Source organism: Salvia hispanica, chromosome 3 (assembly GCF_029641045.1).
Source record: "Salvia hispanica isolate PSC_SH4W2 chromosome 3, Shi_PSC_v1, whole genome shotgun sequence".
Lineage (NCBI taxonomy): Eukaryota > Viridiplantae > Streptophyta > Magnoliopsida > Lamiales > Lamiaceae > Salvia > Salvia hispanica.
Window position 1 is genome coordinate 3,617,269 of NC_142694.1, and position 26,709 is coordinate 3,643,977.

Below are 26,709 nucleotides of genomic sequence, written 5' to 3' on the forward strand. Positions count from 1 at the left end.
TTGAGTTCTGTGTTTTTACTTATCCAAGTTTCTTCTGACATTTATTTTCTATCAAATTAAACAAATCCGTATGAATCAGCCACTAGTGAAAAATTTCATGCTGTAATTCATATAGTACTCCAATAATTATAAATATAGATAAATTTTTAAAATAATTTTAAATAACTATTTGGTCTATTCGACTATACATATGCGCACGCATTTGTCATGACATATTATTGAAATTTGAAATTTTGAATAGACAGCAGAATCCAACTTCAAAGAAGGTTGACCAAGTCGCCTCTTTAGCCGCCCTTGACATTTCCATTACTATTAACGGATTTATTAAGTTAATTACTTTCTTAATTGTGAATTATTCCATTTCTTGTCCCCTTTTAATTGATATCTTCGTTGTTAAATTCGTTCACAATGTAATAATTATTGCATACATAATACAACTGAATAAATAAAATTTCTATAAAAATCGTACTAACTACAAATGTATAATCACTACTAACCACCCACTACCTCATATTCCTTACCCTATTCATTCACATAATTCATAATTAGAAATTTCAAATTACTACCAACTTATTTGGAACAAAAACTTTTCGTTAATGGGGGCTTACCTCATATTCCTCATTCAATCCACTCATTTATTCTCTATTCTTTGTTACTCCTATTTTATTCTAGAATCACATTCCAGTATTCTTCCTCTGAATAAATATGTATAGAAAAATGTGTATTATTAGTATGTTTGTATGCCCTCTAAATCAACACTATTAAAAATATTAGGAAATAACAGAAAATTTTCAGATAGGGACGAAATTGAATAAAAAAATTATTATACCTTTCTATATCTATTATACTAATGTTTTTTTTTTCATTTTGATATATTAAAAGAACTCTATAATACTATTATATTATTTACAATTTATGAATATATTTGGTTGAGATAGTTTTATCTAACTTATAATTTAAGATTTTGACTAAACTATAATCGTAATATCAAACAAATCGAAATCAAATAAAACAAGTAAAATATTTAATTCAAAATACAATAATATTGTTTCTAGAAGAAATAAAAAATGTATATACAGAATACAACTCATATATTCACAACACAACATGCATTCAAATCAACAGCATTTGGTAATATAATTGACTCAAGCTTCTTCTTCTTCTCTCTCAAAAACTCGCCTCTCTCTCTCTCTCTACGCTCATACGATCGGTTTCTTCCGGAGATTTGCAGGAGAAAACGGTGAGCTTTTTGGTATGATTCCCTATCTTTCAGCCTTCTCTTGCGATAACCTGAATCCTGTTTTCAGTTTTTCACGATTTTTTTCTGAATTCATTCTCCAATGGTAAAGTCAATTTCTGATGTCGATATGCGAATCTTCTGCCGTTTCTTATTTCGTGACGACGTGCTCTTGATTTTGTATGTAATTTCTCAGTTTTTAGCTGCATTACTATTTTGTTTGTACAGACTGTCTAGGGATTTTGGTTTTTTATGAACAAGTATTTGAGTAAATCTGGAATTATTAGAGAAATATGCTGTTTAGATCCAATTTTTTAGGATTAGGACTTTTCATACTCTGAAATCTTACGATGCGTGGTTTTGCAATTCAATTCTAAGATTTTTAGTTTTTCAATTTCCTGACCTCAAATTAACCTTGTATGTTTCCAGAGAGTTGGAGATTAGATAGTGGAAAATGAGTGAAATGAAGGCTAGCACGCCTTTGATTCCGGCCTCGTCTTCAAATAAGCTCCCTGATTTCAAAAAATCTGTGAAATTGAAGTATGTGAAGCTTGGATATCATTACCTCATCACTCATGGAATGTACCTATGTTTGTCTCCTCTGTTGGTGATCGTTGCGGCTCAGCTGTCCACATTTTCTCTCCAGGACCTTTATGTGCTTTGGGACCATCTCCGGTTCAATCTCATATCAGTTATTGTTTGCTCCACCCTCTTGGTCTTCTTGACGACTGTGTATTTTGTCACGCGTCCTCGCCCTGTCTATCTTGTGAATTTCTCGTGTTATAAGCCAGATGAGGATAGAAAGTGCACCAGGCAGATTTTCATGGAGAGGTCCACGTTGACTGGCAATTTCACTGATCAGAATCTTGAGTTCCAGAGGAAGATTCTTGAGAGGTCAGGCCTTGGTGAGGATACTTACCTCCCTGAGGCTGTGCTGAGGGTTCCACCGAATCCTTGTATGGCAGAAGCGAGAAAAGAAGCCGAGATGGTGATGTTTGGTGCAATTGATGAGTTGCTTGCGAAGACCTCTCTGAAGCCGAAGGATATTGGGATTTTGATTGTGAATTGCAGCCTTTTCAATCCCACTCCCTCGCTGTCTGCAATGGTTATCAACCATTATAAACTGAGGGGGAACATTATTAGTTATAATCTTGGCGGGATGGGTTGCAGTGCTGGTTTGATATCAATAGATCTTGCTAAAGACCTGTTGCAGGTGCACCCCAACACTTATGCTCTGGTTATCAGCATGGAGAACATCACGCTCAACTGGTATTTCGGTAATGAGAGATCCATGCTCGTTTCCAACTGCCTCTTCCGTATGGGAGGCGCTGCCATTTTGCTGTCAAACAAAAGATCTGACTACTGGAGATCCAAGTACCGGTTGGTGCATACAGTCAGAACCCACAAAGGTTCTGATGACAAATGTTTCTCCTGCGTCACGCAGATGGAGGATCCTAACGGGAAGGTAGGAGTTTCTCTGTCGAAGGATCTGATGGCTGTGGCTGGTGATGCATTAAAGACCAATATCACAACGTTGGGCCCTCTTGTGCTACCCATGTCCGAACAGTTGCTTTTCTTCGCCACATTGGTGGGGAGAAAGTTGCTGAAGATGAAGCTGAAGCCATACATCCCGGATTTCAAACTGGCCTTTGAACACTTCTGCATCCATGCTGGTGGAAGGGCTGTGCTCGATGAACTGGAAAAGAATCTTCAGCTGTCCGAATGGCACATGGAGCCTTCAAGAATGACTCTATACAGGTTTGGAAACACTTCCAGCAGCTCCCTCTGGTACGAACTGGCGTATTCGGAAGCCAAGGGAAGGATCAAGAGGGGAGACAGGACGTGGCAGATCGCCTTTGGATCTGGTTTCAAATGTAACAGTGCTGTGTGGAAAGCTCTCAGGACTATAAATCCAGCAAAGGAGAAGAGCCCGTGGATTGATGAAATCGACAAATTCCCCGTGGAGGTTCCTAGGGTCGCAGCTATATGATTCTTATTCCTTGTTCTTCAACTTGCAGCGAGCTACTAACCGAATTGCAGATTTGCAGTTACCTTGTTTTCTTCTTTCGATTTCTTATGCAAATGCAAGTTTGGCATGAATTTATTGTTGGTAGGTGCTAAGAATTGGAAGGCTTGTTTGTATTTTATCTCCAATTAGAATTGATCTGAGCTAGCATTTTTTGGCATTCTTGGAGACAGGAGGGGTGATGTACTTAGACGATTGGAGCCACCTTAACAGGATACTAGGCTTCTCATTTTGAGGGAACTGCTGTCGGAATATGTATTAATTTTATCTCTTGATAATGAGTTTCTAATTTTTATTCAACTTGTTTAGATCTGAAAAATGCTTCTTGCCATCATTCTACAAACTTTGCAAGTTCTTCACTGAATGTATTCATTTTGCAAGTAACACAATTACAAAGATTCAGAGACAAGTAGCTGCAATCAATGTAACACAATTAACATAAATTTAAGGCTATGTCATGTTGCATGCTCTTTTATGGAAAATACATTTGCAACAGAAGTCTGTGCCGAAACGTCTCTTGAATTCTTGAACAGAAATCCAACCAACTACTAGAAGTTCTAAACATGTAGACAGCCTAATCCTAGAACCTTAAACAGACCCTGCTTCTGCTAATTGTTGTCTCATTCCTTGGAAGATTTGTTGATGAGCGACTTGTGTATGTGGGGGATCACACCACCACCAGCAATGGTTCCCTTTATGAGGGTATCGAGCTCCTCATCACCACGAATAGCCAGCTGGAGATGTCGGGGTGTGATACGCTTCACTTTCAGATCCTTACTAGCATTCCCAGCCAACTCCAACACTTCAGCAGTTAGGTACTCTAATATGGCTGCAGAGTAGACAGCAGCAGTGGCACCTACTCTTCCATGAGCAGTGGCTCGCTCCTTTAGGAGCCTATGGATACGACCAACAGGGAACTGCAAAGAAAAAAGGTTTGGGACATTCATTATATAATAAGTACTACAAGAAGATGATATAATTCATTTTCAAGAAATCTGAGACATAAAGATGCACGAAATACTGCAAAGAACCTATCAAAAGATTTTAATACAAGGTAACCAAAAAAGCATCTTGATCTTTTACCACTTCGATGAAATCAAAAGTTATGATTTTGAAATATATGGTTAGCTTGCAAGACAAAAATTACAAAACTGCACCTTGATTTTGAGGTATGTGAGATCTACAAACAAAGTTCAAATAACATATACAATGCCTTGGGTTATATCTGTGCCATGTCAGCTACTTCATACTTGCCATAACAAAGCATCCATTCCATATTTGTCCATTCATTCAGATTGTCTCATGTACAAGGCTAGTAACTTGAAGTATTGATATTTAGATCTATAATAAAAAAAGGTTTTGCAATTACATTGAGCAAAAAGGTCATAGTGAAGCGCAATGCAGGTCAAACATGTTCAAGAAACGTCTACCCGAGCAATCAAGATAGCTGAAACAGCTCATTGACATAAGTCATCACTTAACTGATGACTCAACTGGTAGTACTATAAATCAGCACAATTCTAGGTTAAACATTTTGAGAAACAATCAAATGTGCAATCTCAGTCCCATTTACTACTCCCAATATCCATACTTCCAACTATGAGAAGCAGAAAATCTGTGTGTATTCTCCAAGCTGCATCTCATCATTTTATTCAAATCACATGAAAAAAGCTTTTTGCAAAACTATTTCCCACTTCTATTTGAAAATTATGAAAGGCCCAACCGATTTACACGGGTTTCATCTCTTCTACTTCAGCTTTCTTCATATATACATGACCTAGTAGACCAAACCAATCTTATCTACAATTCCAAGCCCATTCTGCCCAGAAAATTAATCAATTTGTAAGCTCACGCCAGAAAATCACTAGTAATTACTCGACAACTTGCATAACACGACTAAGACCGTACAGCTCACAATTAAATAACATGGATAAAAGGATTAAAATAATATATTCACAAAGTCAAACAATCGACACAAAATTCACGCGAATTGAACTAAAATGATGCGAGAATTCACGAATTCGAAAAATAAAAAGGAAAAAAACCTGAAGGCCGGCGCGAGAAGAGCGAGAGATAGGTTTCTTCTTGTCCTTATCTTTGTCTTTGGAAGCAGGAGTTTTCCCCGTCAATAAACCCTTAGCTCCTTTCCCCGACATTCTCTAATTCACGCAGATCTGAGAATCACACGGGAAATTCAGTTGAGAATCGGAGCTCTGGCTCTCTACAGAAGATTATCGCGACTCGACTCGACTCGTCACGACGACGATTTCTCTCTCTACGAAAGAACTGTTTGGATTGGGTGTCGGTGATTTTCGATATATTTTAAGTGGGTTGGGGCCCGGATTCGCCAATCGGGTCGGTCAAGTCGGATTCGCGAATACGGCCTAATTTTATTGTTAAATTTTGTTTTAATATTACAAAATGTGAAGCCCAATTCTGCGACTGATTTGAACCTACTAGCCCAATAATAATAATTCTTCATTTATTTGAGACTTTGAGGTCGATTTCAGGTCAGTTCACAACCAATAATCGTATTTTTTTTATTCTAGGTAATTTTCAAAAATTACTCCCTAGTTATCTTCTACTCCTATTTTGGATAAATTTCTTTTCTTAGTGAGATACATCATATTTTCTACTGATAATATTCTAATCATTTTTTCTCACAATCGCTCTTCTAATTTACCAAATTTGCATAAAACCGCATGTCTTTCACTACTAAGATCATCGATATTAAATCATGTATCTTTCACTACTAAGATCAATATCGTTAAACTAATGGAGTATTCATTCTGTGACTGGTAAACGGTAGACCCTCAATTATGTTTTGTTAAGTGCGAAAGGTTTATGATTAGATTTTAGGGTAATCGAGTCCTAATTAATTTCCAATAAATTGGCCATTGTTAATAAGATAACCCAAAGAGAAAAACTGATCATAACTAATCAAATGAAGGGAGTAATTAATTGTGTTTTAAATACTCACTCCGTCCCACTCTAGCAGTCTTATTGACTTTTCTGCCTTCTTTTTTAGAAATGATAAAAAATAGTTAAAGTGGAGAAATGGTAAAGTAAGAGAGACAATAATGTAGATAAGACTCTTCTCTATATTATTCTCTCTCTTAATTTACCATTTCTCCTATTTAACTATTTTTTTATCATTTGGCAGAAAAGTCAATGGGACTGCTAAAGCGGGACGGAAGGAGTAGTAATTTTATTTTAGGAAATGTGTAAGTAGTTGTTACGTACGTCGAGTCTAGAAGGCTTAGACATCCACGACTAAAAAATATCGTAATTTGAAATTATGTTCATGAAAACAACATTGTTCACGAGTCAAATTTCTAATTACGTGAGTTTAGAATTTTGATTACCTAAGTAGTTAGTACTTCAACCAATTGGATATTACTCTACCGCCGATATTTATAAATTATAACACCATATTTGCATGGGTGATGCTGCATGCAGCGTCAAATTTGTTCCATTCATATGCTTTTTCTTTGTTTGAACTTTTTGATTGTAACATGTCTTAATATAAGTATAAAAAGGATCTTGAGATTCTTGACTATAAAATCAAGGTGTAAATTCAGTTTCTAGAACCGTTAGTGACAGTTGAACTAAATTGGTTGTTAGAAAAGTGAAATTGCACAAACTACAATTTTCTAATGTGGGGTATTTTACATATAAGCAAGGGTAATTGTGTAAATATAAAAAATATCAAAACATCTAATACTTATCAATCTTCTAGAGAATAAACTTATTAATGGCTGGAGCAAGTAGTTGACATCCGACTATTACGTATCAGACTTTAAATAATAGATATTCAAATATAAATTAAATATATATTCATATAATAGAGCAATTTGTCGCCGCTCCTTTTTATAAAATAAATTCGCCATTAAATAAGCATTCTAGAGATCTTTTGACTTCTGAAAATATATATACCCCCTTTCTTTTTTAATGAATAAATACTTTAAGCCATGTTTGGTTGACGGGAAAGTAAAGTTGGCAAGGAAAATGATTCCTGGAAAAATGAATCCCGGGAATATGATTCCTAGTAACTTTACTTTCCTGTGTTTGGAAAATATCAAGATTTTAAATTTATATTTAATTTAAACACCAAACTAAAAATATACTTATTTTTTTATTAATAAAAAAGAATAATAATATAAAATTCTTAATAAACTATTAATTACAAATAATAATAATTATATTATTATATTTATTATTACAATGGATAGTTTAAATATGGATTATCTATCATAATATAAAATAATACATATAATTATAGTTTGAAATATTATACTCATTTATAATAATAATAATAATTAGTATTATAATTATAATATTTAAGGATGTTATAAGTGAATAAATTTAATAAATGAAATTTACACTATAACTTTATTGATTAATTATTAATTTATAAAAATAGTAATAATTATTTATCATACGATTTATATTATATAATTATATTTTAATTATTTAATAAATTATTAATTATTATTATGAATTATTATAAAATAAGTTATAATTATTCATAATTATGATAATTCTAATAATAGTTATTTATAATCTAAAATTAAGTACTATGATTTAGATTTTTAAATTATTTTCAAAACATTATAAATAATAATAATAATAATAAAACTATACTATATTGCATTATATATGTAAGAATCCTAAAATTGGGAAAAAGAATAACTAAGAAAAGCTAGGATTCAATCCTGAAAAATTGTACTTAACTTTCCTTGTTCTCGGATTCTGATTACTTTCCCAGTTTGATTAAAAATTGAAACAAACACAGTAATTTAAAATTTAAGGAATCAGATTACTTTCCCAAACAGAATCCTGGCAACCAAACATGGTTTCGATAAAAAAAAATTAAAATATAGAAAGTACTTAAATAAATAAAATCAGTGAGATATAAGTTGTACTCCATTCGTCCGCGAATATGAATACCATTTTGCCAATTTGGTCCGTCCGCGAATAGGAGTCCCGGTTTATTATTTCAATAAGTGGTAAAAGGTTTCACATTCCAACAACTCATTTCACTCACTTTTCTTAACATTTCTTAAAATACATACCGGAAAGAAATGAGATTCCTATTCGCGGACGAACGAAGTACATAATAATTTTATAATAAAATGTAAAACTATTTATCAACAATTATTTAAATATGATATTTAATAGCGAGCATCCCAGAATAGCAATATAAATATTTTATGATAGATGGAAGTAGTATTTGCATTTTAATTTCCTGGGAGTTGGTTGCATTAACCATCAATATAAGTATGTTTTTCAAATATTAAAGTTTTATTGCAATAGATATTCCCTTTTTATTTATACTATATGACAACGGTATGAATATAGTACTGCTATAATTCAAAAGAAATCGTTGACAAAGTAATATGAAAACACATATTCGACATTTCGGCGTGACTTTTCATTTGAATCTTATGATTTTAAATTTAATGACTTTGAGTAGTTCTGTCTATAACTTTAAATTTGTACTTTCCCAATTTCAATCAATCTGCATGCACATTTTCTTTTTGAATGTCTCTATTTATAAAGTGATATAAAAAAACAAATAATATTATCTCTACTTTATATTCTTCATTAAAAACACTAGAAAATTAACATTGCATAAAAATTTCATACCGAATAAGAATTTTATACTAATATATCATATTTTACAAATTAAAATTGGTAACAATACAAATCAAGGTTCAAATTTAGGCATTATATATGAGTTAACCAAAGAAAAGTTATAGTGATTTGTTCTAATCATTGGAGAGAGTGGGCTCGAAATTTTATCTTATCTGATATCTCATTGACTTAGGCAATGCAAGCAACGTGCCATGTTTTCATACTCTCAACTTGAGTTGGTTGGAAAGTTAATTGAGTTGTTTGTAGTTGTTAATTATTGGGGAGATTTTAATGTCGTAAGTATGGCTATAATTAATTATCCATTTGTATTTTTTTACATATAGCAAGTATTATTATAGAGGAAGTCTCAAGCCAAAATATCAAATTTGGTGCGCAGCTTTAATTTGACACCTAATTTGGTGTGATGGGTAATTGGATATGGTCATGAATCATGATAGTTAATTAGTTATAACAAAATCAAACATAATCTATATATATGTTAATAAAATCATTACAATAGGTAAGCTTCGTTTTGAAAGAATACATAAATAGCCAGTCAATGATATATCGATGTTTGATTAAAGAAAATTCAAAGTTACATGTGTTTGTCGCGTGCGGTAGAGGATAGGAGAAGTGTAATCCAAAACAATACTACTAATTACATCATTAATCATTATTATACCACTTTATTGAATATGGCGTCTGGATATTTATGCGACCGTACAAAATTGTTGAATTCATTATAAGTAGATTGTATACTAACAGTGACAACGTCATCATTCCAAGAAAATAATCTACACACTATATATGGTCAAGATATTACACTGTTACATAGATTTTACTATTAATGGGAATAATTGTTCTAATAACTTTTGTCAAAATGCATACTAATTTTAAAATATGTTTATAAATCGTAATTAAAAACATACCTAATTTTAATGAAAGTGTGGGAACCATTAATTATTAATATTCTTGCATCATTTTCCGATTAAATATTAAAAGTCAGACAATATTTATTTCTTTCTCATCAGCATTTATTAAAGAATTTATCTCGGAACTGGTCTGCAGTTTTGGTAAGACTATACTTGCAAGTTAAGAACATTCACGCATGTCCACACTAAGAAAATTCATAGCCATTTGAAAATTATATTCAACAAAACTTTAAAGAAAGATTAAGACAGGAAAAAAGTACTCATACTATTTCAAAATAATTTTCTACGTAAATAATTTTCAAAAATTGCATATAATTTACACAAAGTTTCCTACAACATTACTGTCACCTTCCTCGGCAACGGTCGTATCCAATTCGAGCTCTTCAAAGCCTGCGCATATAAAATAAAGTTCTATTTAATATATGCGATTTATATAAAAGCGTTACTCGACACCAAATTCACTCGAATTATTAGATAAGATTGTAATTGGTGGGAGACATACATGATAACGATTCGACACCAAGTGTTATAGAGAAAAAGTTGTTATTTTCTCCAATAATCGTTTGTTACACGTTTTCTATAAGACCAGTTCAACCATAGTAAACAAGAAAAGTCCATTTCAAGAATCTCACTATCTGTGTGCTTCTATGTCTGTGAGCATTAATATAGTAGATGTGACAATATGTTTGGCTATATTTCATAAAGTTTATAAGATATTATTCCCTCCGTCCCACATAATTTTAAGAAAAGTGAGTTGAAAAAGTTGGTGGGATGTGGGTTCTACTTTTAAAGTATTAGTTTTATAATAAAATGTGAGTAGGAATGAGTTAGTGGAATATGGGGTCCATTACCAAAAATGGTAAAAGTGAAGTGTGTAAAATTATGTGGGACGGCCTAAAATCGAATACTGGGTAAAATTATGTGGGACGGAGGGAGTATTTTTTAGATATTTAAACCAAAGTTGTTAAAGTATTTTGGATAATGCAATTTAGAGAGAAGAAATCGTACTTATAAGCTAGTACTACTACTAAACATCTTTTAAGCTAAAATACCCTATAAAATTAAACAAAATTATAAAATTACTATAGATGAATTTTATATCCAAAATATATTAATATATGGAGTATCTTTTATATTCTGTAACATAAGAAATAACTTGGGACGACCTAAAATAAAATATAACTAATATAATTTGAGACTGAGAGAGTATATAATATACTTACTGTTGATACTCGACATTCAGGTAATCAACCGTAGGATTAGCTATCGCAGCGAAAGCAGTATCGGACAAGACAATGCTGGAGCCATCTCGCGAGGGGGGAGAAGTGGCGGTCTGTGCCCGATCGACGATCTTAATCTGGATGATCTGGCCCGGGACGCACGAGTCCGGAACCGGCGCACTAATACAACGCACCAAATACTGGCGGCCGCACGCCGCCCCATTGTCCCATATTCCCTCCCCTGCCGCCGCGAACAGGTTGCTCGTCGGAAACTCCGAGTAATCATTGCCGTAACACGCCGTCGCTATACACATAATAAATCAATCAATCAATCACTAATATATTAATCAGCGTTGATTTTGGATGTATAGCGAGTTGAAATTAAACTTACGGGTGTAGGGAGGGGAATAGCTACTGGCGGTTCCAATGTCGGCCCGCGATAATCGAAGATGCGGGCCGAGAAGGAAGAGGAGGAGGCATGTCACGAGGCGGAGTTCGGGCTTCAACATGCTGATGAAATACCCTCAAATAAATCTATCTACAACTACATCTAATGATCTAATCAATAGCTTTATACTATGTGTATTATTTGGTCAGCGCTGTGACGTGGCATTAGGTGTGACCGTATGGCACATCTAATGCATTAATACTTTTTTTATGTATGAATAAAACTTTATAATTGGTCAAATTATTAAAAGATGGATTAATTGGAATAGATTAATTTGCGAATCTGAATCATTTTTCGATAGCAAGTTAAGCGGCAGTTGACTACGCCGCTATGTTTTTAATTGGTTTCTCTTAGTTTTTGGTTGGATAGATAAGTAGGGAGTAGTAGTATTTTTTAGTCAAATTTTGTTCCATTTCACAATTTTCAAAAATTGATATAATAAAAAAATTGTAGTAAATTTTAGTTTTTCGGATGCAATTTATATTATATAGTCCTCCATAATTTCAATTCACTTAAATTAAACCTCATGGGAAATTTAAGAATAATATTAAAATCTACTTACATTATTTATACGGGACAGCATAATTTAACCAAAAATTATTTTCTTAAAATTTGTCTGGTTCATTTTATTCACAATCTCCATTTTAGATTCATTAGTCATTACAACTGTTTTTAATGTTCACCATGACAAATTTTTAATATGTATAATTATATATATCTATTAACACGACTTTTACATATTTTTTATTTATAATAAATTTAATAAATTCAAAAAAATAATTGACTTATAAATTATATGTAGAATTTTCAGCGTTATGGTCTATTTTAAATGGCATGGCATAATTAATAGTAAATGCAAACCATATGTCAACCAATGCTGAATAAGGGCCTCGATCTAGATATAATATGATAATAAATATATATATCATTCGAATAGATTCCTACCATCCACCTAATTAACTTGAAGAAATAGTTATAGACTATGTCTATCGAACTAAATTATGTATTACTACTAATTTTATACTATATCCGTTAATTGATCTTAAGTTGAATTGCTATAAGATAATTTATTTATTGTTAATAAGTCGTTTTTCAGTGAATCTGTATTAATTTTATAACATCAAGAATTGTAGGTCGACATAATTAACCGGTACTATAGAGTAATTAATACTGGTTTGTAAAATGATAGAGCCTATAATGATCTGGCATTCTTATACATATAAAATTAAAAGTATTCTTAAGCAGATCTTGGTAATATAATAACCTGTTAATAAAACCAAACAAAATTGAGAAAACACAAATAAAATAATTAACGACCGACTTAGGCCTGACAATATTGGAACTATCGATTAATTGGCTGTCGAATTTTGACGCGTTTATTGGAATTAGGAAATCGTAATTTAGTGCAATGTAAGGTGGGTTATGGACAAGAATTTTAGGTTAAATTTGGCCTATTTGTTAGTTTTTTCCTGAGTTTAATTTCTAGAGATTGTGATATTATATTATCTGCGTACAATATGTAACAAAATTAGACGAAATCAGAACAAAACTAAAAATCATGTTTGACGCTTTGCATTTTCTTTCCTCAATTAATGGAGTAGTTCGCGGCTCTGTATATGTGACGTGCATAATAATTTACTAATCCATACTTCTAGAATAATATGGAGGAGGAACACTATTACATAGATACTTTTTCGAAAAGGAAATTTAATCAAATTAATGTTGGAATATCGTTGCAAGATGGATTGCTTTGTGCAACTGCCAAAGTGGATCCATCAATTTTTTTTTGAAATTCAAATTTCAAATTTTACAAATAATTAAACACGTACAACAATATTTCAGATCGTTTAGTTCACTCTCTCCCACAAAACTATATATCCACACAAATGGATTTGATCCCAAACAACAACGATCTCATTGCTTCTTAATACTCTTGTCGAGACGAACCATTAAATAAAATGAAGATGCAAGATATCTTAAAGTGGAGATAAGATAAACCCTAAAATTTAATTCCATAGACGCTACTTATATTTTTCTCAAAAAATGGTGAGAGAACTAAATCTATGACAAATTTATTTCTAGAATAAACAATATTCCTACCAAACGTGATTTCTCAAGCGCTTTTATTTTTTCTTTGCATCGAAACCTAAACATGCGTGTTTACTTTGAGCGATGAAATAGATTGATTAAATATAAGTTTTAAGTATTCGAAGTAGTGTACGATAGTCTAACAAACTCAAATTCAATTAATTCACCAAAAATCAACAAAGTAAACAGTGATTAGCTTAGATTAATTTTATTAATGTATCATATCACTGAATCCCTTAATATAATTAACTTAGAACTGAATATGGATTATGATCTTCAACCTTGTCCTTTAATCTATATCATAGGAGTACTACTATTAGCATAAAATTATAGATTAAGGCCCAAGAAATAAAAATATTGGACCCCCACTAAATATAAAAGCCTATACATGGCCCATATATTCGCATGGGCTACTTGTATGTTGTTTATATACTTTAAAATTATAATTCAATTTACATCAAATTTTTCTGGATGTGATCGTCAAATTAATTTTTGCGTGCATACGATTATACGAATCTAAATCATTACTAATCTTGTTGTTTATTTATTTATTGAAGTGATAAAATCTACGTGCGTGTCAGTGTATGTAAAATCTACTATTAGTAATATAGTATCACTTCACTGAGAGTGCCAAGCTTGGAAACCTTAGTTTTGAAAGATTTTAAATTCATAACTTTTGTCTAGGACTTGACACTAGTGAGCACATGTATCATGATTTAAATAATGAAGTGAAAAAACTGAGATCCTATAGTCCGATTGAAAATATAGTAGTTTCAATTATGAAAGGTACATCCCTATTTTTTTCCACGTATAAATATTGAAATGGGTCCAAGATCTATTTGATTCAAACTTCAGAGCACATGTTTGTTTAATAAAATAAAATTCAAATTGGAAATGAGACGATTGATAAAGACAAATGAAAGCGGTAGCGCCAGCAACCGAGTGAGGCGGAGCTGTCATTAATACGGCCAAAACACCAAACGCGGTTTCCAAACTAAAAATGGTTACATTCGTTGTAATTAGTAATCACTCCTAATTACCACTTGCGGGACCCACACGAATTGGCTGGTTTGAAATTTCGGTATTTTCCTGATAACACTCACTATTGTGCTTTTTTGTTTGTTTCGCAGAAAGTATAATAATAGTACTACTATTATTTTTATTTTTATTTTTATTTTGAACTACTAAAATATTTTGTATAGGAATTACAAGAAAAGAAAATAAAATATTTGTCGGCAGAAAATAATCACTTTAGACCCATTTTAATTTAAGTTGGGGGAAGTAAAATTGTGTTGATTAAAAATAGATAAAAAAAAGTTTGGTAGTTCAGTTACTTGAAAGATTGTGATATATTGCTTAGGATTCAAAGTCAATTTCAATATCGTCCAAGGTTATTTTACAAGATAAATTGTATTTGTATTTTTTCATAGATTCGCGTTAAAATAAAAACTAACCTTCTAATCCAGAATCCAAAACTATCTCAATATTATGTATTAAAATTATCAACACAAAGATAAAACTTTCTCGATAGATTTGTGTTGATAAAATTATATCTTTGTGTTGAGATTTAAATTTACATGTTATGTTGATAAAATTATATCTATATGTTGAGAAATTTCCAACATGATGTTGAAATTTTGGGTTTTGGACTGGGTTCTGGATTGAGAATTAGTTAGTACTTTGATTACTCTCTTTCTTATATATATAAATAAATGGTTGCTAACCGGCAGCACTTTTTTTCTCAAAGGGTAATTTCATTTGTTTAGAGGTGGATAAAAATGATTAGACACAATTAAACCGTGAGTGCCAAATAACAGAGAAGGGTCTTGTATTATTTTTTTTGAGTACGTAGATTTCTATTTATAAGTCAATTCGCTAGTATAGCTTCCGCCTTCCAACAATGGATCAAATATAAAATTTACATTATTATATTTTCTAAAATTGCGTTAAAGTAACTGAATTAAATAATAAAAATGCAATTACGATAAAAAATGGTTTGTGGTTGCCGGCCACCCACAGCATAGGCTTGGTCTCACACCGCTGGAGTGACCTGAGGTCAGGTCCGGGCTTCTCCAGCAACGTGTAGGGCCGGACTACACTGCAAATTTGGTGGTATGAACTAGTGTCATATTGTTAAAAAACACACGGATATTTTCATAATTTTAATAATAATAAGATGTCGAAATCCAATTTCTGAAATAATACTACCATAAAAGAAGATACTCCGTCCATCCTACAAATAAGAATCCTTTGTAATTTCCATTCGTCCTCCATATAAGAGTTATAGTACTTTACTTTTACCATAAATAAAAAATAAACCTCACGTTCCACTACCTTATTTCTTTCATAACTTATTATAAAATTAATATATATCTATATATATATATAACAGAGATACAAACTCCACTGCATATTACTTACTTTAATTTATACTCCTACTTATTAAAATTCATACTAAACCAAATAAAATTTCTAGGGTGAGATAGTAATTTAGTAACCGAGTAAATTGACAGCTAATCTTTTTCATAACAGCAGATACAGTGGGGCCCACTACCATCACAATCTCCGATGTTTTATATAGTTGGAATAAACACACAACATTCGCTGCTCGATATCCATAAATCTCTCTCTCACACTCACACGAACTGAGCTGGAAATTGGAAGCTGAACTAAGAGATATACAAGAGGTAGGCGTTTTTGTTCTCTCTTCTCTGCGAATGCGACCAACGGCGCCGGAATAAAGATAACATTTTTATCAGTATTCTTATCTTTTATTCGACTAAGTTACTCACCCACATTTTCATTTCTCGACTCAGATCAGCCCATTGTGTGCAATTTCGTGGTTACGATGAACATTTTTGTAATTTTAATTTCATATGCTATGAAGTTAGTTGATAGCGTTATTGTCTTTGATGGATATTGAATGGTTTATAGGAGAGAGCGAGATTCAATTATACTATTTTGCAACTGATTTCACCTGTTGTGGATTTGGATATGGACCATCCACTTTATACACACACACTCACCAAATTGCCACAAACACCGAATCACAAACCATGTGTATAAGCAACAATCTTGTGATAATGATGTCTGGCGTAGTTTATCACGTGCACTAGCGGAAAAAAGGTACTCCCGCTTCGAATCAGAACAATTTCTTCATTGTAGAGAATGCAGTTTTGATGATCTGTGTTATCTGGGAAATGGGTTATTTCTATTTGTATGATGGTGCAAATGGGAATGATAAAGATGGGTTTTTTGAGATTGTATTTGCACTTGTTTGGATTCTAATACTGACTCCTTTGTAAGAAACCCACCATTGATCCATGCATCAAGGCTGTTATGGTGATGATTAATTGTGTTGCATTCATACATTTCTTGAAATTTTATTAACCTTAATGTTTTTCTTGATTATAGGAAGCACCATGGATGGCCTCAAGACTCCTTTTAGTGGAGTCAAGAAGGATTTCCAAGGCCGGTTAGCATGCTACAAGAAGGACTGGCTCGATTCATGTGGCTCGGGTGCAAGGTCTGCCTTTTTTTATTGACTTGCTATTGAGTGATGGAGGGTATATATTGTGTGGTGTTCTGTTTCAACAAAGCTCTGAATATGATCTCTATTGTCATTCTCCCTTGCAGGATTCTTGCTCCAACAGCCTACATTTTCTTCGCTTCTGTTCTTCCAGTAATAGCCTTTGGAGAACAGCTAAGTCGAGAAACAGGTCAGTTTGAACTTTATAGGGCAATAGATGTATCTTTTGATTTGCTTGAACAATAATTTGTGTAGAAATAAAAACGGAAAAGTTAGCCCCATAGAGTGAGATTCTCCCACTTACTAATAGCAAGTTTCCAACTTACTGATAAGTACTCTGCTTTCGTTACAGATGGAAGCTTGAGCACTCCGGAAACTCTTGCTTCTACAGCTATTTGTGGAGTCATTCATTCAATTTTCGGTGGCCAGCCATTATTGATCTTAGGGGTTGCAGAACCAACCATCATTATGTACTCCTACCTTTATAGTTTTGCTAAAAAAACTGTGGGAACGGAGCTGTATCTAGCCTGGGCCGCGTGGTACATAAACATAACTAGCATCAATATTTTCTTTCGTTTAATCTTTTCCATGCAAGATAGCATGCCGAGTAACCTTTTTCATCTGATTTTCTTGTCAGGGTTTGTGTCTGGACTTCTTTGATGCTGTTTCTTCTTGCTATATTCAATGCTTGCACCATCATCAGGCGATTTACAAGAGTAGCAGGGGAACTTTTCGGCATGTTAATCACGGTTCTTTTCCTTCAAGAGGCCATCAAGGTAAACCTATATTTGCCCCCTTCCCCGTAGCATCTACTAGCTGCTCCACAGTAAAAATTCTAGGGTAATTGCATTTTTGTAACTTGTATTGGTTGAATGCTAACAGGGTGTGGTGAGTGAATTCAGCATTCCAGCAGGTGAAAATGCCTCCGAAGAGAAATTCCAATTCCAGTGGCTTTACACTAATGGATTACTCGGTGTCATATTTTCTATCGGCGTCCTTATCACTGCCCTCAAGAGCACGCAAGCTAGGTCCTGGCGTTATGGTTCAGGTACAGTGAGTTTATTATTGAAATGGCATATTTAGATCTTTTTCGTAGCATTAACTAACTACATTGTGTTGATTCATATCCTTTGGCCTATTTGGACAGGCATGTTTAGGAGCCTTATTGCAGACTACGGAGTTTGCTTGGCAGTTATAGCATGGACTGCGTTGTCCTATAGTATACCAAGCAAGATCCCTTCAGGAGTCCCAAGGCGGCTTTTCTGTCCCGATCCTTGGGATCCTGAATCCTTGTATCACTGGACAGTGATTAAGGTATTGCTTCTTTTTTATACAATTGTTTGATTTTGTCTAACACGCACTTAATGTCTCGTTAAATGGAATTTCAGGACATGGGGAAGGTACCGGCAATGTACATTTTTGCTGCGATAATACCAGCCTTGATGATCGCGGGTCTATACTTTTTCGATCACAGTGTAGCTTCACAGTTGGCACAACAAAAGGAATTCAATCTGAAAAAGCCATCTGCTTACCATTATGATATCATGTTGCTCGGAGTTATGGTATGTGATATTTATGCTAACTTTGGCTAGATTTTCAAGTTTTCTGCTCGGCTGAGAGTTGTATCATTGTTGCTTCAGACTTTGATCTGTGGATTGCTTGGACTGCCTCCTTCGAATGGTGTTCTTCCGCAGTCTCCTATGCACACGCGGAGTCTTGCAGTCCTTAAGAAGCAGGTAGGAGTCACGACAAAAGGAGAAATTCTCACATCGTATGAGAAAAAAAGAAAAAGAACTGTTTTATAATCGAGTGCTGATGATCTGCAGTTGATACGGAAGAAAATGGTGAAGTCTGCAAAGGAGGGTATGAAACTGCAAGCGAGCAACTCGGAGATATATGGGCGAATGCATGCTGTGTTTGTTGAGATGGAGGGTGGTGCTCATTCAGTACGTGCTCATTTCTGTCTCGTACAGCTGCTGTTTAGTTAGTATCTAATCTCGTGTTTTGCTGCAGCATGCTGCGGACAATGACCTGGCAAGCCTGAAGGAAGCTGTCATGAGCCATGATGATACGGACTCAGAGAGCGCATTCGACCCTGAAAAGTGCATTGATCTCTACTTGCCTGTCCGAGTAAACGAGCAGCGGGTCAGCAACTTGTTGCAGTCCTTACTTGTGGGGCTTGCCATATGTGCTACTCCCGTGCTCAAGTTGATACCTACGTCGGTCTTGTGGGGATACTTCGCCTACATGGCCATTGACAGTCTCCCCGGCAACCAGTTCTGGGAGAGGATTCTGCTGCTGTTTGTTCCACCTGGCCGTCGCTTCAAGTAAGCCTCGTACATCACACTCTACGAATCTTAGGCAGCATCGTTCCTTTAACTTACTCATCATTGTTCCTCGTGCAGAGTCATCGAAGATTTCCATGCCTCGTATGTGGAGGGGGTCCCGTTCAAATACATCTTCATGTTCACAATCTTTCAGCTCGCCTACCTCCTGCTGTGCTTCGGAATCACATGGATACCGATTGCTGGGATCTTGTTCCCGTTGCCTTTCTTCCTCTTGATCAGCATACGAGAGCACGTTCTTCCCAAGGTGTTCCCGTCTCACTACCTACGCGAACTAGACGCAGCTGAGTACGAAGAAATCATTGGACGCTCATTCAAGAAGAGTCTATCCATCAGTCTCTCCCTCAAGGTAGTTTTTCTTCATCTCCTCCTCTTGACGCCTCTCAAAACACATCGAAAAACTGACTCTTGAGTTTATATGGAAAAAAAAAAAAAAAAACAGGAGAGGGACATGTCCGACATCGACACTGATGGAAGCTCCCCTGATGTATCGTCTGCTGAAATATTGGATCAGATGACGACGCGCAGAGGTGAACTAAAGCACCGGTCGGTCAGCTTCAACGACAGGCAGCTTCAGGTTCGTTTTTTTTCTCTCTGTTTTTCCACGGGTTGATTAGGCGAAAACCGTCCTTAACCCGTCCGTGTCGTGCAGACTGTGCCAGAAGGCTCGGGTGGGCTGTAAACACGAGATCATCTATGCTGCTTATCGTCTGCATATACGCGTGGAGGGAATGGGAGAAACGGCATTGTAGGAAGAAGTGATAGGGTCTTCTTTTCTCTGCAGATATCATGAGGTGCAAAGTACATCCATTTTTTGTGGAATTTTTTGGAAATGGCTAGTGAAAAAGAAAGGCTGATGAAGAAATGAAGCGAAGGGGTTGGAAGAGGGAAGTGTTTATAGAGGAAGCTACTATATTATATGGTGCAGCTAGATGAAGAACTATACATACAACACTTATGAATTTGTAATAGTAATATTTGGGTTAGGAATGTAAGTAGTATGGTTTAATGGAATTGATTTAAATTCTTTCTTAATTCACTAATACTTGTGTACGATAATTAAATTTAATTGGAGTAGTTTTTGTATTCAAATTTTGGTTTCAGTAGAATAAAATTAATTACATATATGAATTATTAAATTAGTAAACAATGGTAAAAATGTAATTGTGCGAAAAATATAAAATAGTATAAAATTTAAACAAGTGATAATATAAAAATTGAAAATGCACGAAATAAATTAATTTAAATGAAAAATAAAAGTTGATACTTCATCTGTCTCATCACATGTGAAACACTTATTTTTTGCACTCATTTTGAAAATTCTCTTTCTTACTTTACATTCTTTCGATTTAATTTTTTTGTAGTAATATCATTTTTCCAAAACGAGTGAAAAAAAAAAAAACGTCTCGCTTATGGTGGGACGGAGGAAGAAACCAAAGAAAAAAAAAGGAAAACAAAAAATCGAATATAAAAAAACAAAGAAAATAAGAAAAAGAATCGATCAAATGCAAACTCCAAATATTGTATAAACCTCAAACTATAATCTGGACCGTTAAAAAATATCAACAGATGATAAAATAATAGTAACAAAAAATGTCAACACTTGATTATGTGTTGAAATTGTGTTGACATTGTATTGACATCAGAATCTTGAAATTTTACCCTGTGTTGACATTGTGTTTACGTTGTGTTGATACTGTGTTGAAAAGTTTGGAGTTTGTACAATATATGAGTTTGCATTTTATCAGTACCCCGATACAATAAGTATCATTTTTCAATGTCGTTGGCCATTGCAAATTACATGGAACGAACTCTACATGAAAGAAGCGGCAATGGCGTGATTCATCAACCTTGGGATCCCTCTTCCTGCACTTACAAGTTACATACAAACACAAAATCAGTTCAAAACTTGACAAGAACATTTCATGCTCTAAAGTTCGAATGTCGCCTTTTCCTCTCCACCAGCCAGCACAAGATGATCACCATCTCGTACCGCAGCCACATCTTCAACCAAATAACCATCTTTTGTCACTACTTTCGTGGCGCGAAAATCAAACTTCTGGCACCCGATCTCAACCAGCTCTGCAATGGATCCAGGCAGAAGCACCAGCTTCCCAGACGTGTCACCCTTCTCCGGACAACTAAGGATCACTCTAGTGCACCTCTGCGGCGTCCCAATAGTGGATGAACCTGCAGCAGTTTAACTATGTTAAGGTTCTTGATATGATGAACTCAATTAAAATGTTCTAGGCCGAATTTCATGATACTTACATCCACTTTGTCTTGCACCAGCTGTGATGATCCCTGCAAGGGAGCTGCTCAGATGTGTCTGCCCTCTCCTCGTCTTTACATCACCGTTGTATGGCCTTCGCTCTCTAGTACCTACCTTCTTCTGAGCAGGCTGCTTAGGTGGAAGACTCTTGTGCTCCGCAAGATGTGAATTTGTTTGCAGCAAAGCTTTGATCTCTTCATTGTGGAGATAATTAGCCAAGGCTAGTGGCGTCCAGCCATCCGCGTCTGGCTTTTCTGTATCAGCTCCATTTTCTATCAAGAACTTGCAAATTTCAACATGTTGACGAGCTATTGCCAGGTGCAGAGCTGTGTTTCCGTGGCTGTCGGGCTGTGATATGTCCCCGCCAAAGTTCAGTAATGCTTGAAGCGAATATGTGTTGTTCTGCTCGGCTGCAGAGCAAGCAAAGTAGCCTATATCTTCATCAGGCAACGTTGCCCCATTGTCAGACAGCGCCTTTATCACGTCATCATGTTTTCCGAACATTGCATCCCATAATGGAACATTTCCTTCAGAATCTGCATGGGAATGATGCTGTAATACTCGGACCAGATATAGATGGTTTTGCAGGTCTTCGTGAAACTAGTACAAGTACGTACCTTTGCTGTTGGGGTCTGCCCCAAAATCAAGGAGGAGAAGAACACATTCTAGAAAGCCTTTTGATGCTGCAAGATGCTGCACTTGCACAACACGCATACGTTCATTAACTATTGTGCTAGTAACTTGTAACCAAGACTCAAAGAATACAGATTACCCATTACCAAAGCTCTGCGACCGTTGCTGTCCAACTCATCTGGATCCATACCTTTTTTAAGCATCTGATTCAACAACAGAGCATCGCCCCTATCTGCAGCAAAGCATAAGCTCAGAGGCATGTCGAATCTTCCTTTAGCCAGAATTTGCTCTGTGTATGTCAAAATTTCTTGCATCGCTGGATCTTGGTGCCCTTTCAGATGCTGCAACATAAAACCCAACACAATTGCATAGAACCAAATTTATTGGGAGTGCCTACTGCTCAAATAGAGCTAAGGTATTATTACTTGGGTAAAACAATAGCTAATCTCACCAAGATTGTCTGTGTCAAAATAATGAATGCTGCTTATTTACCTCAAGGAGATTGTTCATAATTATTGTTGCATCTCCAACGTTATTCTGAAGAATGTTCATCAATGCAGTACGATTGAGCCGCAGCAGCTGGCTCAATCTCTTTGTTCGAACAGTAAAAACTTGTGGTCTGTAGCAAAGAAGACCTACTTCGCCACAAACATCCCCTCTCTTCATAACCCCGACAACCTAGAACCATTTGCCACAGACATATTTTAGGACTATTTGCATTTACTAATCATCGGTTATGATAGTAAAGCAGAAAATCTTCATCAATAATGTTGGCCTTTTACCCTTTCCGATGCATTTATGTGTGAAATAAAATCCTGGCATCAAGAAAAAATGTGGGGTTACTGCTTGGAACAATAGAGAAAAATATGGAAAACAAAAGATAGAGAGAGAGCTTACGGCTGCCCCATTAACCATAATATACATATCTGTGGGCGTTTCATTTTGTAAAATTATGTCTTCTCCGTGGGGGAAATACTCAGGTTTCATTATCGAGACCTACAATGCAAAAGGTCACGTGAATTGTGCATAGACCATGAGAAAGGAAATGTGAATAACACAAAACTACAGATGTTTTCACAAGTAAAATAATAATAATAGTATAATAGTAGAGTTGCAAGCAAATTACTTAATTATATATAGATATGGCAATGTTGGTCCTTACCAGCTGAAAGAGCAGGTCATTGGACACTCCTTCGAACAAATACACTGCATCAACAAGGGAGTAGAAGAGAAATTGTGAGATTTTTGAACGAATCGCCTTTGGAAGGGAATCAATTGTCTCTTGCTGCTGAACCCCCTCAGCATCGATTCTGTACTTGAGGCTCAAGTGCGCTATCATCAGATCTTGCATGTGCTCCGGAATATTGTTCCTTTTCCCAAAGCTCGAAGCAGCATTGATAGTTTCTCTCTGCAGAATGTCAGCTATCAGCTGCCTAAAAATGATATCTCTGAAAGTGTAGATATCATGTAATACATGCATTTTGAATTCAAGAAAATCACATATGGCCATATATAGACTTACAAATTTCCTAGTTTTGTTGGTGGATTCAACAATCAAGTTGGTGAAGTTTCCTATGATGTAACTTGTCAATCCAAGGATGTATAATACGAAGATGATGGAATATATCATTTCCCCTCTTGTCACGGCATGGTAATCTCCATAGCCTAGTGTTGCGACAGTGACTGTGGACAAGTAAATAGATATAACATACTTGTGAAACAGAGAGAACTTCTGAAAATCCTGCTCTACAGCTCCGATCCATGTGCCCAGTGGGTCCTTATTCCTGGTGGCCAGAGAATAGAAGCCACACGCAGCGACATGAATTGAAAAAAGAGTGCCCTACACAATCCAATCACAAGCTTTAGTTTGATCATAAATCCATTATCACTCTGCACCTAGCTACTGTCTCAACATACTCACACAAGTAAGCTTTACGGTTCGAACCACCGTGTAGTTGATGTTCGTGTCCTTCTCCATTCTGCACTTGTACTTACAAAGCTTCATTTATACATGCAAGATTGAATCTGTCTAATTGTACGTGAATACATAAACCATCCCCAAATTTTGAAATTTAACCAACTCTATTTTGCATTGTAAAATTAAAGATATCTTAGGATAACACAGGATTGTTGCTTACATTTGGATTCTCTTAAAAAACAGATTTAGTGGTTTGGATTATCCAAAAAAATAAAACCAAAATTTGGGGATAGTGTATGGTATTGAGAGACACGTACCTCTCAAACATTGAACTGACTCTCCTGATACGCCAGAGGCGGAGTATATTGAAGTAGCCATAGACATTGACATTGTACATAATTTTCTGTATCAACTCATAAGGCATGGAGGAGATGACATCGAAGAGCAGCCCCGTTTTCGCATACCTGAGCGCGATCTGCTTACGGTCGCTGACCAGATTGTAAGTCGATTTGTCGAGATAAGCGACGAAGAACGACAGCACAATGTCGACCAAGAAGAAGCCATTGACGACGTTGTCCGTGATGTTGAGCGGCCACGTCGGCCCCGTGAGGAAACCGAACTCGAACGGCGACACCCACCCCGTGTAGAAGACTAATACCACCAGAATCTTCTCCCACGATCTGCGGAAACGAAACAACAAAATTAGGGCAAAATTGACGTGAATCGGAATTTAACAGGCAATCGGCGATGACGAGCACGCACTTGTAGCGGCGACCGAAGGGAGATATGACGTAGTCGCCGACCTCTTGCGAAGGGGGGTTAAAGGCGCCGAGGGGGGGAAGAATGTGAACGGTGGGATACCTCCGCTCGCTCTCCTCCCCTTCCGACGGGGACCGTTGGACTACGACGTCGACTGGTTTGACAGTCATTGATCCTTCATCGCCTTCAACCATTTTCCACTTGCGTTACACTCAATCTGCTTTTCATCCACCGTTGCGTCGATTTGCTTTCCGCTCATACCATCTTCATGTTCCATCACTCCATTCTTCTCTTTCTTTTTCCGTTATGAATTTTGGAAAATCGTTGGTTTCAGTCTTCCTATTTTTACTGTGGCGTGATCCGGTAAAATGGGGTGATCAGACTGTAAATTTTGTTTCTTTTTCTGCTCACTCCAATACGTTACATTTGATTTTATTATAATGTTGTTTACTAATAAGCTTTATATAATGTAGAATATATTAGTCCATTCTATTATTGTTTTATCTAGAATTTTTTTATGTTATGTTTAATACTTATATAATCCGTAATGTCATAAAACAACAAAAGATTAGTTAAGAATTCTTGGATATTTAAAAGTAATTATAAATCATTTTTATAATTGATTTTTAAAAGCTTCAAAGCTTGGGCACGTCAATTTTGTATATGAAATCGTTAATCTTAAAAAATACTCATAAGAAAATAATTATTAAAGATAAACCTATACAAATTTCTACGCAATTTAAAAGTGTATAAAGAATATGGATAAAGAAATAAAAATATGAAAGTACACTATTAATCACCAATCTTAAAAATGATTGTTAAACAAATGTCTTTTATTAATTACTAAAATAGTAGATTATAAAAGTTCAAAAAAAATTTAAATGTAGATTAAAAAATGGAAGAAACAAAAAAGATGAAATTACACTATAACTGCTGCGTTTAATTCACTAAATTTGCTTCTTGAAAATACATTATATTCTATTCCATTTAATGTTTTAAATATCTATACATATATAAATGGGAGTTTTCTAGAAACTTACATAAATGACATTGTAATTAATTTAAATTTATCTAGCAATAACTTTAAATCTTTACTCATAAATTTTATTGTTTTGGTTTGACCACATGTGTTCTGCTCGATCGGACTTGCGGATTAAGGCTGAAAGTCTCCCAGCAGGTGGTAGGGTTTAATTAATCTAACGACAACTGAATTAATTATTTGTACATCTAGAGATATAATAAATTGTTTATATATTTTCTAGAATAAATGATGGCTTTGAATATTTTAATTAATGAAAGAAAATGGGTAAAACAAAGCAACACTGGCAATTTTTGTATCTGACACGAATTTGCATGAAGTTAACCCGATACGGACACGTACGTTTAGGGTTCGTAACGAGTTAGGGTCGGGTTTCATATGTCCCGTGCATAACATTGGTAATACATGGTTCATTTAATTTTAAAATTTTATTAATTGTATATAATATTGTGAATACTTAATGTAATTAACAAATATTTTTAATCATAAATCTCATTATAGTTTTATCATCTTCTTTTTTTAATCTATTTACCTTAAAAGTTTTCTTCTTTATTTGAAAATAATTTGTCCTGTGCATAGCACAGGTGATAACACTAGTTTTGGAAAATCGTTGGTTTCAGTCTTCC

At 34.9% G+C, this 26,709-nt stretch overlaps 5 protein-coding genes across 6 annotated transcripts; 2 read left to right on the top strand and 3 right to left on the bottom strand.

Moving 5' to 3' along the window:
* The first annotated feature begins 1,091 nt into the window (after nucleotides 1-1,091).
* Nucleotides 1,092-3,563, top strand: LOC148929971 (3-ketoacyl-CoA synthase 11-like). 2 transcript variants are annotated; one of them, XM_089066513.1, is made up of 2 exons: nucleotides 1,092-1,240; nucleotides 1,667-3,563. In XM_089066513.1, the coding sequence occupies exon 2, from the start codon at nucleotides 1,692-1,694 to the stop codon at nucleotides 3,225-3,227; it is 1,536 nt and encodes a 511-aa protein (XP_088922639.1). In that variant the 5' UTR covers nucleotides 1,092-1,240; nucleotides 1,667-1,691; the 3' UTR covers nucleotides 3,228-3,563. The 2 variants fall into 2 exon arrangements, with proteins under 2 accessions (XP_088922639.1, XP_088922638.1); XM_089066512.1 differs by having other exon boundaries at nucleotides 1,097-1,252.
* A 114-nt stretch (nucleotides 3,564-3,677) lies between these two features.
* On the bottom strand, nucleotides 3,678-5,560 carry LOC148929972 (putative histone H2A variant 3). Its single transcript, XM_089066517.1, has 2 exons — nucleotides 5,309-5,560; nucleotides 3,678-4,180 (listed from the first exon to the last, which is right to left on the bottom strand). The coding sequence occupies exons 1-2, from the start codon at nucleotides 5,417-5,419 to the stop codon at nucleotides 3,884-3,886; spliced, it is 408 nt and encodes a 135-aa protein (XP_088922643.1). The 5' UTR covers nucleotides 5,420-5,560; the 3' UTR covers nucleotides 3,678-3,883.
* Nucleotides 5,561-10,011: 4,451 nt separating this feature from the next.
* LOC148929973 (EG45-like domain containing protein) lies at nucleotides 10,012-11,603 on the bottom strand. Its single transcript, XM_089067908.1, has 3 exons — nucleotides 11,444-11,603; nucleotides 11,056-11,356; nucleotides 10,012-10,222 (listed from the first exon to the last, which is right to left on the bottom strand). Exons 1-3 carry the CDS (start codon nucleotides 11,559-11,561, stop codon nucleotides 10,216-10,218), a joined length of 426 nt encoding a protein of 141 aa, XP_088924034.1. The 5' UTR covers nucleotides 11,562-11,603; the 3' UTR covers nucleotides 10,012-10,215.
* A 4,590-nt stretch (nucleotides 11,604-16,193) lies between these two features.
* Nucleotides 16,194-20,497, top strand: LOC125211861 (boron transporter 4-like). Its single transcript, XM_089068093.1, has 14 exons — nucleotides 16,194-16,275; nucleotides 17,003-17,114; nucleotides 17,225-17,307; nucleotides 17,470-17,656; nucleotides 17,755-17,893; nucleotides 18,000-18,165; nucleotides 18,265-18,431; nucleotides 18,506-18,679; nucleotides 18,758-18,853; nucleotides 18,944-19,063; nucleotides 19,131-19,444; nucleotides 19,523-19,811; nucleotides 19,905-20,039; nucleotides 20,115-20,497. Exons 2-14 carry the CDS (start codon nucleotides 17,011-17,013, stop codon nucleotides 20,142-20,144), a joined length of 2,004 nt encoding a protein of 667 aa, XP_088924219.1. The 5' UTR covers nucleotides 16,194-16,275; nucleotides 17,003-17,010; the 3' UTR covers nucleotides 20,145-20,497.
* A 735-nt stretch (nucleotides 20,498-21,232) lies between these two features.
* On the bottom strand, nucleotides 21,233-25,370 carry LOC148929974 (potassium channel AKT1-like). The gene is made up of 12 exons (XM_089068092.1): nucleotides 25,048-25,370; nucleotides 24,603-24,965; nucleotides 24,289-24,346; nucleotides 23,890-24,207; nucleotides 23,530-23,775; nucleotides 23,265-23,363; nucleotides 23,150-23,182; nucleotides 22,860-23,045; nucleotides 22,514-22,708; nucleotides 22,352-22,427; nucleotides 21,734-22,270; nucleotides 21,233-21,652 (listed from the first exon to the last, which is right to left on the bottom strand). The coding sequence occupies exons 1-12, from the start codon at nucleotides 25,236-25,238 to the stop codon at nucleotides 21,393-21,395; spliced, it is 2,562 nt and encodes an 853-aa protein (XP_088924218.1). The 5' UTR covers nucleotides 25,239-25,370; the 3' UTR covers nucleotides 21,233-21,392.
* Nucleotides 25,371-26,709: the final 1,339 nt, after the last annotated feature.